Genomic DNA, 12,361 nt, shown 5'->3' with positions numbered 1-12,361 from the left:
ACATTCAATCACGACTTCGGACTATTCGTGCAAATCATTTTCAGTCAGCGATTGAAGTTTTCTTTTGTGAAGAGACGTTGGATTATCACACGTGATCTTATTGACGTCGCTTTTGATGTTTGAAATATTGGCGTTCAAAATCCAGAATAGCTTCTTGTCGCATGTGAACGGATTTCCTGCGTTGTATAAATAAAGTTACACAGTTTTTATGGATAGACATAATTGCTACGCGGTGCAATTAACGTTTTTGAGCCAAGAAACCATGAGATTTACGCAAATTCAGCCCCGTTTTGTTCTGTTCAAATAACGTTTTTGCTATTATTAAACATCGGGGCTGTCATTTACCACTAATTGCCAATCCACGAAGTTGTCCCAAAACGGGCGCCATTGTAACTTCGGACACTGTTTTAAGACGGTTTCTGTCCAGCGTCACGATCTTCAAATTGGGCATTTGGGCAAATAGGTCTTCTGGAAGATTATCTATTTCGTTTTCGCTGAAACGGTAAGACGAAGGTGTGTCAATACGTTAAAATAGGCGTGACTCTACGATGACCCAAGACTTATTTATTGTTTACCTTAGCTCTATTAGCTTCAACTTATTGGCAGGTATGGGGAAAACATCCCTGGTTATTTTAGTTAATTTGCTGTAGTTAATTATTATGTCTTCAATATTAATTAACCGTGAAAAGGCTTTACTGGGTATAATTAATATGTCTCCGTCGAAGATGATTAAATTTTTCAGTTGCTTAGAGTCCAGACTTTCCCAGTTTTCGTAACCGTTACACGTAACAGAACTGAACTCTAACGTTTTAAGAACCGAGTTGCCATGGAATAGTCTCCAATTGACGCTTTCTTTTACCTTCGTGTCCGTGACGCGTATGAATTCCAGAGTTTTTGAAAGATGTTTCAGTGGCGAATTGGCACCGTCATTACCCTGAAATACGCTATTTAAACTTAATTCTGAAACGAAAAAGAAAAATTAAATACGGATTAAAATATAATACTTTTCTTCGAAAGAAGTGTACTGCACTTACCTTCAAGATCTAAGGTATGTATGTCCAATCCGTTAAAGATATCTTCCGGTATAAATGGTAAGGAGGCGTTGGTCAACTCCAAGAGTTCAATTGGCAACCCTGAATAGACTTTGATCGATTTGCGAAGGGTTTCCGCGTCCAATATATCTTGGCAGAAAATTTTGTATCGACCAGTAACCAAACTCTCTTTGCAATAACATTGTGATGTACCATCGTCCGAGTTACATCTCGGATCAGGTGTCACTTGACACAACGTATCGGTAAAACGCAACAGAAATCCCAAAATCGCCACCTAAGTTTTGAAGTAAGAACTTTAGCAGATGCAAACTCGCAATTTCAACATTAAAATCGGATGTCTCTTTGTTAAACTGTACTGTTTCTAAGGGTTTGATTCTAGCAGATGTTAGCTTACCCATTTCAACATTTTAAACATAAGAGTAATTTATTAATATACTTTATCGGCAGACATTTGCGCAGAGAGAAACTTTCATAGGGTTACCAACGAACGAGACGTTTATTGGTTTTGGTTGTACAGTTGAATAAATAGTATGTTCGCCGTCGTATGACAATATAATGTTGAAACAACAGTGGAATGATAGGTTTTGACTACTTAATGAGTTTAGTTTGTAGAATAGGTTTATTTTTAGCTTAGTAACTAATGCAATCCGATTAATTAAGACTTAATTTCATAGACAGATCGATGATGTTGAAACATATGTATTCTCATTAATGAATTTTCACTTTTAAAGGGATGTGCAGTACAACGCGTTATATGTAGGGAGGTGATAAGAACTATATTTTGAAGCACTGTTACTATTTCCCGAAGTAGTGAGTAGGCAATGTCACGTGACTATGACCTTGGAACGACTTGGCGGATAGATACAATGGAAATACTGATGCCATTGATAAATGGTTTGAAATTTACGCATGCCCAGTAGAGATCTATTTGATGGAAGATAAGCTTGATACCAGGCCCTTCCCCACATAACGGTTTGAGTATCCCTTTTAAAAAGTAAGGACATCAAGTTGAAACACCATAAGTACTTTATCGACAGTTTTCTCTGGATGAATGTAAAGGACACGATACCACTTTAAAACTTAAAGTAAATGAAAGGTTTTTTGTTGCAAAAACCTAGATGTCGACGATGATGTGGTTTTAGTAAGATAATTACGAGGTGGGTTTGAACGGGTTGTACTGTACTTGGTCGTACGTTGGTTGTTAGAACTTCAGATCGCGTGTTAAAAATGTCGCGTGCAGAAATGTGTTCGCGTTGATTATCGGAAAAGCAAAGTGAACATGAAACTACTCAATCCATGGAAGGTGGAGTTGCCATGGGAACCGTGTTTAGCGTCGTCTAGAAAAACGCCAACACGTGAGTCTATAACTTGGTTAGATACCGAGGAGGTAGTCGTTGGACTACCCCAAGTTTCCTGGTTTTAAAATAACCATTAAGTTTAAGAAATATATCTTGGGTGTACCTCTAAGATTAAAATAGACCTAAAATAATTGAAGATTTGTGACCAACATCAAAATGTTGTCTACTAAATTTAGAAGGATACGCGTCAACACGTGCGTCATGTGTACGGTTCAGTCATGTAGTTTCTTGAAACGGTACTGTCATACTTAATTACGTGGTTTTGATCAAAGTTAAGATGTCTGTGTACTAAAAAAATCCTGGACTTCGTACTTTCTTTGACTAAAGTTTAAAAAATATATCGATTTATACTTCAGACGTTAATGTTTGCTTCTTTAAACCGTGTTGGGGGTCTAAACTGTTTACTATGTGTACGTTTGTTAATAACAACCAAAGTTAAGTCGCGTCTGTAATCTTCAAGTCGATATGGTTTTCTGTAAAGTTAGCGAATCAAGATTCGGAATCTTTGTGGTCGCGTTTCAATGGGAGTTGTTACCAAGATGACACGGGAAATCTTCTCTAGCCGACGTTACTCTTAGTCTAATTGATATGTCCACCAAAGAGGTCGCCGCCGAAGTGACCCGACAACTGTAAGTACTTGTTTTTATTTCAGCACTTAGTCTTAACCCAAGAAATTATTTAGCAATTAGCGATAAATTGGATGATTACGTTTTGAAATATTTTTGATTAGAAATATAGACAATTTTTAGTAAGGAGAAAATTCTACACATGAACCTAAGTACCTAAAGTAACCAACCCTAGCTAGTTTAAACCTTCCAAGCTTAACCCTAACCAAACCTACCTAACAATACAATTGGAGATTAAGTGTTACGCAAGCACTTTTTTATTTCGAAACTGCTAGACTTAACTTCTCTCCAATCAGTCTTTGGCTCACCAACGACCTAAAAACACTGGGGGCGTGACTTCAAACCTCCTTTTTTTTTGCGAAAGCTAAGTCTAGACTTCAACAGTTGCCGTTTTGAGTTTCTTGTTTTAAGAACTCATTTTGAAACAGCGCAATTATTTAAATAAATGCTGTAGTGTTTGGTCTGATTACGGGTCAGTAATTGCCTGTAGGTTGTATACAGTTGTTTAAATTCAGCCTTGACTTAAACCGAATCAGTCTTTTGCGAGAGAACGGCCATAATGGAGACCATACCAGTGGTCAGCGAAAAAAACAAACTTAAATGTTGAATCGATGATTTGGATTGAAACGCGGCCCGTGTTCATTTGTGGGCCAAGCGACTGAATGCGTGCATGTTGAAAAATATGGGACAACCTTCGAGGTCTCCCATTAACGAGAAGTTTTTCTGTCCGCACGCGAATTGCCGCCGTAATTGTAGTACGTACTGGTCGAACCACGATTCCACGAACCAAGACGTTCTCTCTTAAATAAATAATATACTGACCACCGTGAGAGTTTAATTTAGAAATTAAGTATTAAATTTGTGATTGAACATTGACTCATCGCGGGTCCACGTGAAAATTGAACCTCGGTTGAAGGTTTTGAGGAGTGTAGACAAACTGAACTGGTTTTATTAGTACGGTATAGTTAGTTTTCGTTTTACGTATAGAGCTATCTCAGAAACCTTAGTGTGACCAGGACATAACCCATGCTATTTGGCCATAGTACCAAAGGGGTACTAAACATGTCCGCCCAATACCAAAGCTAACACCCATGACGTTTTACCTAGGCATGCACTGACGTCACAACTGAGATTTAGAGCTCTCTATTTGCTCTCAAATCTGTAGGTCAACCTTCATTTATATTTTGTTGTTCTTTTCAGGAAAGAATATTGCGAATTGACCAGACGTGAGGAGAACTTCGACGCTTCATTCCTAAGGAACCCTAATGATTTACCACCAATTAAATCTCGGGTAATTAAATATCTTTTATTTATTTTATTATCAAGTTTATCTTCATCCCTAAGTGAACTCCAAGCTTTCAAACAATACCAATACATAAATATGAAAACATTCCTTCGCACAAAACATACAATCCTTGTAAAATCCGTGCTGTTCCTTTTCTATAAGATTATTTTGACCTTATCTCTTGATAGATGTCTTCCGTCGTGGTGGTGTTGGTGGTGGGTCGTAGTATGTTTTTATTTTCTTTTGTTAGTTTATGAAGGCAAGAGCACGCGAGTCGTGGCTACCCCAATCCCTGCTGAATGATCACCAATATTGATCTGTCTATACAGTACGACCCTGAATTGTCAACGCCGTGTCTTTTCATTCCTAGAGTGCTTGTTGCGTGCAGCCTCGGTACTTTTATGGCAGGTACCATAAGTTCATAAGATATGTTCCTCCCTTAAGTTTGTCACTGGTTACAAACGCGAGCTTGTAATTTTGAAGTGATTGAAGTAGGTCATAGATTCAGGGTAAAGCGAGGGACGCCTGGTGAGGCGCTGCTGTCAAATTTGGGCTTAGTAAGCTCAGACTAAATAGGACCTATGGAACTTGGTCCTGCAAAATTAACCACTTCCGAGTGTAGGACTTCAATTGACTCGTTTCCGTCATTCTCCCTCGAACTAGCTCGAGCTGTAAGCATTACGAACTTGTATAGGTAGTATCGTCATACTTATGGAGCGTATCTTATAAACTTATGCATGTACTAAGGTCTCGGGACCATTCTTGGCTCCAGGATTCTGTTGTACTTTCTTCTGCCAGTGTTAAACTAATTAATCCTTGTCCGCCTTTATATCGCGATTGGTTACCTTTGATTACGGTGCTATGTTATATCCTTGGAAAGGACCGAAATTAATATTTGTAATTGGTTTTATTTTAATTGGAATTAATGTTTAGCGAGAGACGAATCAATATATTGACTGTACGATCTTGGTGACATCTTTCTTGTGCACTAAAGGGCCAGAGATATTAATTACTCCCCCCCCCGTTTCTTAACTTAAACTGCGCATGCGCTTCATTCAGTGTTGCCAGTAATGTTTTATTAGAGCATCTCCTGCGTCATTCAGCTTTGAAACTGAATGATCCAGTACTGAATCGTACAGAGTACACTGCAAACTTTTCAGTACGTCTGTTGTAGATTGCGGTTGAATTGCACAGGTCACAAATAACTGGCAAAACTTGTGTCCAAACGCTATCTATACGTGTATCTAAATAATTATCAAAAGTTAAACGAGTTTTTTTCACTAAAGTACATCAGTTGACAATCGTGTACTTGTTATCACTATTTCTAGCGCAACGTGTTTCTTATTTAACGCTATTATTTAAGGAAGAGATAAAATGCGTAGTTAAACACCTGTGTTCTCGTTAGCTATCTCGAGGGTTCGGTTTAACCAATTATACCGAGGGGTACCACACTCCTTAAAGATTAGCATAACTGACTCTAAAGGAATCTATACACGATTCCAAGAGCCGAACCCCTCGTTTATAAGACAGATAAACCCCAACAAGAGATAGGAAGAAGTACTATAAGAAAAAGGGTCCCAGCCGTAATAAAAAGAAGTACTAGGAAAGATTTACATATCTTTCCGGGAAAAGGAAAATTGGAAGCGCATCACGTTCATGGCAGTGGCTCTTTGGACGTTACCTTAACGATCGGTTGGGTTCGAAAGAGACTATTGGACGCGCGGAATAGCCAGTGGGGCTATAAGGGGTGGTGGTGTGGGGGCGTGTTGCTATTTAAAGATCACCTGATAAAAAAGAAAGGCTTCCATCTAATCTAACAGAGTTATTTTAAGCCTTGGCGAGATACTCGACATCTGGAGGTTAAGCCTTTCTACGTCAAATAACCAAGATGAGCCAGACTTGATCGAGTAGCACAATATTATTCTCGATCCTGACGTGTACAGACGTACATTTAACCATTAGTTCATTGGATATGTTCCATCAGTTTGTCACTGGTTATTGAGAGATTGTCATCAAGTGATTGAGGTATAGGTCATAGATACAGGGTAAAGCGACGTACGCCTGGTGAGGCGCTGCTGTCAAATTTGGGCTTAGTAAGTTCAGACTAAATAGGACCTAGATGGAACTTGGTCCTGCAAAATTAATTAACCACCACCGAGTGTAGTTAGGACTTCAATTGACTCGCTTAATTGTCGTTCTCCTTCTCGAACTAGTTATCTCGAGTACTGTAAGTCTCTCAGTAGTATTACGAACTTGTATAGAAAGTGTCATACTTATGGAACATATCTTATGATTTAACTTATGAATGCCATTTTATTAATTGTTCTGACCGGCAGGACACGTTTGGTACCGATTACCATTTTATCAGATAATCAATCTGGACTTACACTTGCACAATATCGATAGTTTCAAATTCCCATTTCTTAGGAATGTCCGAAGCTAAAAATGGGTAGCGTGGCGAATAAGGTTTGATTGTCCTCGCTGTAACATTTCTTACAATACTAACGTAAAGAAAGTAAAGTATCGGGGGATGGTAGAGAGAGGGGTCACGCGGCCGGGTCATTATTGCGACGTAATCTTATTCATTCGTGTATCGCGAGACATAAACCCATTATCAATCGGAAACCAACCCAAATTTCTTTATAGACATAAATAAATAATGTATATAGTCTTAATAAGTTAGGTAGAGTAATGTCATCCAGTGAATAGCTATTACTTTAATTCCTTCATTATATCGTGTGTTCCATAAAGGAAGGGTAATTGTACCGAAGTACATGAATGGGATGGTTCTAAAGTGTATTACTTACTCGTGTTTAACTTATTGGTTATAATCTTATTTAACTGTCGATCCATTATCTTCCTAAAACGTTTTACCCTAATGTGGTATTTCTTGCAGTTATTACCCTAATTGTTATTCATTAATTGCAATTAAACGTAAAGACTAATATCAAATTATATTTATAGTATAATTACCTAGCTTGTCTTAATTATAGGGACCTTTATGTGCCTACGTCATAAGGAATATAATATAATTTATTTTTAATGCATTTAAATATTCTAGTTTGGTTTGGGGATTGTCTCAAAGACGCTTTCGCATTATAAATATTGAAGAACTTCAAAGATTAACTCGAGGATGTTTTCGTTACTTAAAATTTAAGCTTAGGTATTAATTATGCAAACGTCGAAAGGACTAAACTAGCTGCGAAACCCCGAAATTTATCGATTAAATTTCGTTGCAAGCTTTCTTGCAAGTCGTGAGTCCTAAGTCTCAAGATTTACCCAAATATATTTAAGTAACAGTTAAAGATTTACGTAGATTTTACCTAAAATTGATTTTTCCCCTTTAACAATTTTCATACGATTTTTTTTCCTTGTAAAATTCTATGCAATCTTGCAAGCAATTAGTAATTGCAAGAGCAAGTGAAGGGGGCTCTATCATTATTTAGAACTATAGTAATTTTCCTTCATCTTCAATTATTCTATATTGGTACAGAAATTGAAAAAAGTGAAGGTGCAAGATTGAATTACAGGGGATTTGTGAAATAGAGTGGTGGTGGTGGTACTGAGATGGGAGGGGCTACTGGGACGTGACGTCAATATTGTTAGGTGAAATTGTATGACCCGAGCTGACGGCTTCCAGTATGGTAAAAAAACCGAGGTAAGAGATAGGAGGGTGTGAGTAGCAGACTATATTTGTTCATACAAAAAATAGATCTTCAATAGACCTGTTTGAAAAAGGGGAGGGGCATCAGTGTCGTCTGCTTAATGTGGGGTTAAGATCGGTGCATTGATTGGTCATGTGAACGCAAGTCGGCCATATTTTAATTGACACCTTTGTTGTCCACAGAACGTCCTATCAATGTTTTGTCTTAAGACAACCCAAGACACTATTTAACCCCTCCCCCCAACCTTTAAAACCAGATCTATGCAACTTTTTCAAGCGCCTCTGCTGCAATTTTTTTGCAAGAAATCTGTATAAAGCCCCTGTGATTTGTTGTACCTTATTTTTGAATTTCTGTAACGGGTTATTCCGTATTGATCGGAGAAGCGGGAGGGCCTTCGAGTTTGGTCTTTTCCTCGCCGCTTGGGAACGAACATTCCACCAATAAAGAAAGCTCTTTAAGCGTGCAATGACGTAGATACGCGCGTCACGATTTAACCCGGGGTCCGGGAGTGTTGGTTGGAAGCCCATGCAGAGAACCTAGGAGGCTAGGACTGGGGGGCTAAAACCCCAAACGCCGCTGTCATTCTATTTTAGGAAATTTGGGGGGCATTTTTCACTCATCGCCCGGTAATGTTTTAGAGTTCAAATTATTTTTGGAAGCTTAGATAGATTGGGAGGCAACATTACACCCAATAATTAGCAAGGTCTCTTTGACGCATTTGGCTCAACGACGTTTTAAAATAATATCTCTTGGATCGAGCTTAACACGCGCTGCTTCATTACCTAATAATATGTAAATGCATCCCAGAATAGCTTGCCAAATCCCACTGGTCTAATGGATTGGATATTTAAAGGTCGATATTACTGATAATGAAAAACATTTTGTGATTTTTACCAACTGTGAATTGTTAAAACTATAGCGTTGCAATGCATGCTTCCATGGAAGTACTTGACCACGTGTTAGCATAAGTTCATGAGATATGTTCCATCCATGAGTTTGTCACTGGTTACAAACTGGAGCTTGTAATTGTGAAGTGATTGAAGTAGCTCATAGATTCGGGGTGAAACGATTTACGCCTGGTGAGGCGCTGCTGTCAAATTTGGGCTTAGTAATGGAAGGAACGCGTCTTATAAACTTATGCATAATTCCAGGGAAATTCCTCGAGTACGTCATAGCCCAACTTCTCTCCAATAGTACTTGAATGCTGAAATAAATAGTTTGCTCGCTTCGTGTTCATTTACTTCTTTTCGCTTGTCCGGACTCCGGTGTTAAAGGGATATTTAGAAAGCTTTTCTTTGATGAGTAGTGCCGTGTTTTCCGGATGGAGAGATTTTGCTTTGAGTGACCGCACCCTTCAGATGCCCTTCGTGACCATCAGAAACCCTTACCCTTGACATTTAGACAAAATAATATCAGTGTATCGATGATGCATTCCCCGGGCTATTTTAGCGTGTAACTATGACATTTTTCTAGCTTTTTTCGTAGCAGAGACAAGTATAAATAATAGGAAGTAAGGTGCTAGGTTAACTGAAAGCCTTCCGTAACTCCTGAATACATCATAGGAATAATATGGGTGCGCAATGATTCCAATTATCTGTATGCATTCCTGGTAGTGCAATAACGTGGAGTCTTTGATCAACCAATCAGCTGACGGTATCACTTTCAGTAATATATGGCCTATTTGCTTTTGTTTGAATTAGGCGAAATTCCTTAAAAAATCATAACTTGATCACTCAATCTTGTTTGTTTTGCAAATTATCCTGTATTGGTTGATACAATTGGGTTACCAGTACTTGTCCGACTTACCAACAATAAAGTAATTAATCAAACTGCAAGCGCAATAACTCAATGGTTCACGGGATAGCTTATAAAGAAATCTGGTTTGGCACGACATGACGTGCAGATGGGGGGGGGAGGGGGTAGTGATTTTTGACAGCTTATAGGGCGTGTCTATTTTGGTAAAGCTGAAATGCACTTCTCTTTCATTATATGGGATTCTAGGTCAAAGTCGCATTTAATATTCAGTATAAAAGTGAGTAGCCATCGGCTACCGCAGTCCAACGCGACCCACTTTATTTTGCACCGGACCCCTAAATTGACCCACTGCCCGTATGCACGACTGACCGTCAAACTCGGCATGAATACTGAAGGGAAAACATGAATTATTAAGTTTTATTTGGGTTACTGTATTTACGAGAAATTTGTAGCTTTGGACTACCATGGTTTAAAATATAGATAATATTCTTTATGGAATTAAATAGCTTCATGACGCGACCCATTAGTTCCAAAGTACATGTTAGGTTTCTATAACAGCTTTAGAAGAAAAAAAACCCGAAATAATTTGAATTATTGATGAAGAGTCATTTACAAATTACATTATTATCCAACAACATTATCAATAATTTAGGTAAGCTATATTTAGACTGGACATTCTCTTTTTATGCGTAGGGTCATTGGAGATTTTGTTTAGGCAGGTTTTAATAGTTTTTAATCTTTGAGCGTCTTGGACCAATGGTAATACGTGAGGAACCCAAGACGTTTAGAGAGTATAGATCATTATGATGTTATTTAGCGTGAACTTTAACCCTTTCTCCGGTCTTTTTAGGGTGAAAGTGGATTTGGAAGTAGTAGTTACGAGAAGAAGGGTACATCGCGTCTGCACGAGAGAAGCTTGCGTCGTCTGGACGAAGGCGGTCATGCGCGGAATCTGCTGACGTACCTGGAGCAGGTGAGAATGAGAGACCGGCAAGATCCCTAGCAAGGGGCCATCGCGACTCCCGACCCTAGACACGTTATTACCTGGAATAGAATCATACTGCGTTTCAAAAGCTCATAAGATATGTTCCTTCCATTAGTTTGTCACTATAGTTACAAACTGCAGCTTGTAATTTTGAAGTGAATGAAGTAGGTCATAGATTCAGGGTAAAGTGAGGCGCTGTCAAATTTGGGCTTAGTAAGTTCAGACTAAATAGGACCTAGATGGAAGTCCTGCAAAATTAACCACCACCGAGTGTAGGACTTCAATTGACTCGCTTCCGTCGTTCTCCCTCGAACTAGCTCGAGCTGTCTCTAGCATTACGCACTTGTATTGAAAGTGTCATACTTACCTTATACATATCTTATAAACTTATGGTATAAGGAGTAGTATGGATGTTTTCGAGTTGGCATTCCTGAACTATCAAAGAGGCAACCTGTCCCAAATTGTATTTATGGTGGTACTGATTCTAATCCATGTAATAATTGGTTTGGAGGTTTATCCAATGAACGGAGAGGTTTGGGAAGAGGATAGGGTAGTCTGTACGTCGGTAACGGCCCCTTTAAAGGAAGCTTCCCCTTAAGCATCATCCAAAGCCTAAGAGGTATAGCTCTAGTCTGCCTGCCTCGCGCTCTCTCTCTGAGACGGAGCAAAAATTAAGGAAACTGCAGCCAGATGAGCGTCAGTAGATGCCTGTCTTCGGTGGTGCCTGGCACGTCCCATTCCTTAACAACCCAGCAGCCTAGACTCCCAGGCCAAGAACAAGACATCGTTCGAGACTGAATCTCGGATGGAGCCCTGCCTGATTATATACGTTACGCTATGAAAAGATCTCGCGATTGTCCATAACCCGAGAGCATCATGATGATATGTTGTTGCTTTTGATGTTTATCCGGTGGTTCGCGGTCGATATTGTTGAATTTTTTATCAAGATCTGCCGGTTTTCGCTCGTAAAAGAACCCTTAACTTTTCTTTGTTAGCTGTTAGGCGCTTGGTGGTTACGACCCTATACAGTATACTTCTTTTTCATTTATTGTTCCGCTTTTGCTACAAGAAATCTCTGTTAACCGAACCCCGCGCGGGCCATAATCTCGGGCCAGCGAGCGATTGAGCCCGAGCAAGGCATGCTTGGCCGTGGTGTAGCCGCACACCTCGGGCCCGGCAGCCAGTGAGGCAATCGAACCCATCAGCACGATGTTCCCGGCGCTTTCCAGCAGCAGCGGCAAACACGCCCGCGCACTGTAGAAGGCGCTGTCGAGGTTGCTGCGCAGCGCCGCTTCCCATGAACATACCGAAGTTGAAACGCCGCCTTCAATCGCTAGCTGAAGACCAAAATTCAATTTACAATAAATTAACCTATTGGTTATTTATTTATTTTAAATGTAAATTGGGCAATTTAACTGCACCGTGTTTAGACCATTCAATTTGATCATTGATGTTTATTTATTGCTTAAAATTTATTGCTAAAGGTTTCACGTGAATTTGAAATTGCAATATTTTGTTTGCGTGTTCTTGTAAGTGAATTTCGCTGAGCATGGCATCAAAATAATTGCAATTTGGCTCTTGCCAACAAAGAATAAAAAAAGAAAGTTGAAATTGCTTTAGCATCACGCGAAGAGA

General features: G+C 39.2%; 2 protein-coding genes and 1 long non-coding RNA gene across 3 annotated transcripts; 1 reads left to right on the top strand and 2 right to left on the bottom strand.

Moving 5' to 3' along the window:
- Nucleotides 1-21: 21 nt before the first annotated feature.
- On the bottom strand, nucleotides 22-2,070 carry LOC149618180 (uncharacterized). Its single transcript, XM_089853964.1, has 5 exons — nucleotides 1,447-2,070; nucleotides 1,035-1,326; nucleotides 576-960; nucleotides 346-494; nucleotides 22-176 (listed from the first exon to the last, which is right to left on the bottom strand). The coding sequence occupies exons 1-5, from the start codon at nucleotides 1,465-1,467 to the stop codon at nucleotides 22-24; spliced, it is 1,002 nt and encodes a 333-aa protein (XP_089710090.1). The 5' UTR covers nucleotides 1,468-2,070.
- An 831-nt stretch (nucleotides 2,071-2,901) lies between these two features.
- LOC149618178 (uncharacterized) lies at nucleotides 2,902-11,809 on the top strand. Its single transcript, XM_089854280.1, has 4 exons — nucleotides 2,902-3,039; nucleotides 4,237-4,327; nucleotides 10,592-10,714; nucleotides 11,238-11,809. Exons 1-4 carry the CDS (start codon nucleotides 2,999-3,001, stop codon nucleotides 11,322-11,324), a joined length of 342 nt encoding a protein of 113 aa, XP_089710406.1. The 5' UTR covers nucleotides 2,902-2,998; the 3' UTR covers nucleotides 11,325-11,809.
- LOC149618179 (uncharacterized) lies at nucleotides 4,330-6,286 on the bottom strand. Its single transcript, XR_016375215.1, has 2 exons — nucleotides 5,167-6,286; nucleotides 4,330-5,112 (listed from the first exon to the last, which is right to left on the bottom strand). It is a non-coding gene; the product is annotated as an uncharacterized LOC149618179 (long non-coding RNA).
- Nucleotides 11,810-12,361: the final 552 nt, after the last annotated feature.

Source organism: Phalangium opilio, unplaced genomic scaffold (genome assembly GCF_054372755.1).
Source record: "Phalangium opilio isolate 3A_F unplaced genomic scaffold, DU_Popi_V2 ptg000209l_1, whole genome shotgun sequence".
NCBI classification, from domain to species: domain Eukaryota; kingdom Metazoa; phylum Arthropoda; class Arachnida; order Opiliones; family Phalangiidae; genus Phalangium; species Phalangium opilio.
The sequence above is the reverse complement of the archived record's forward strand: the minus strand, read 5'-3'. Positions and strand labels throughout refer to the sequence as shown.

What these genes read in the sequence shown, in the direction of transcription:
- LOC149618180 (XM_089853964.1), bottom strand. Translation starts at nt 1,467, where the DNA reads ATGTTTAAAATGTTGAAATGG. An exon ending in TGTTTAAAATGTTGAAATGG is followed by an intron (nt 1,327 to 1,446) that starts GTAAGCTAACAT and finishes TTCAAAACTTAG; the next exon opens with GTGGCGATTTTGGGATTTCT. An exon ending in TCGTGGATTGGCAATTAGTG is followed by an intron (nt 177 to 345) that starts GTAAATGACAGC and finishes TATACAACGCAG; the next exon opens with GAAATCCGTTCACATGCGAC.
- LOC149618178 (XM_089854280.1), top strand. Translation starts at nt 2,999, where the DNA reads ATGTCCACCAAAGAGGTCGCCGCCGAAGTGACCCGACAACT. An exon ending in GCCGAAGTGACCCGACAACT is followed by an intron (nt 3,040 to 4,236) that starts GTAAGTACTTGT and finishes TGTTCTTTTCAG; the next exon opens with GAAAGAATATTGCGAATTGA. An exon ending in TACCACCAATTAAATCTCGG is followed by an intron (nt 4,328 to 10,591) that starts GTAATTAAATAT and finishes CGGTCTTTTTAG; the next exon opens with GGTGAAAGTGGATTTGGAAG.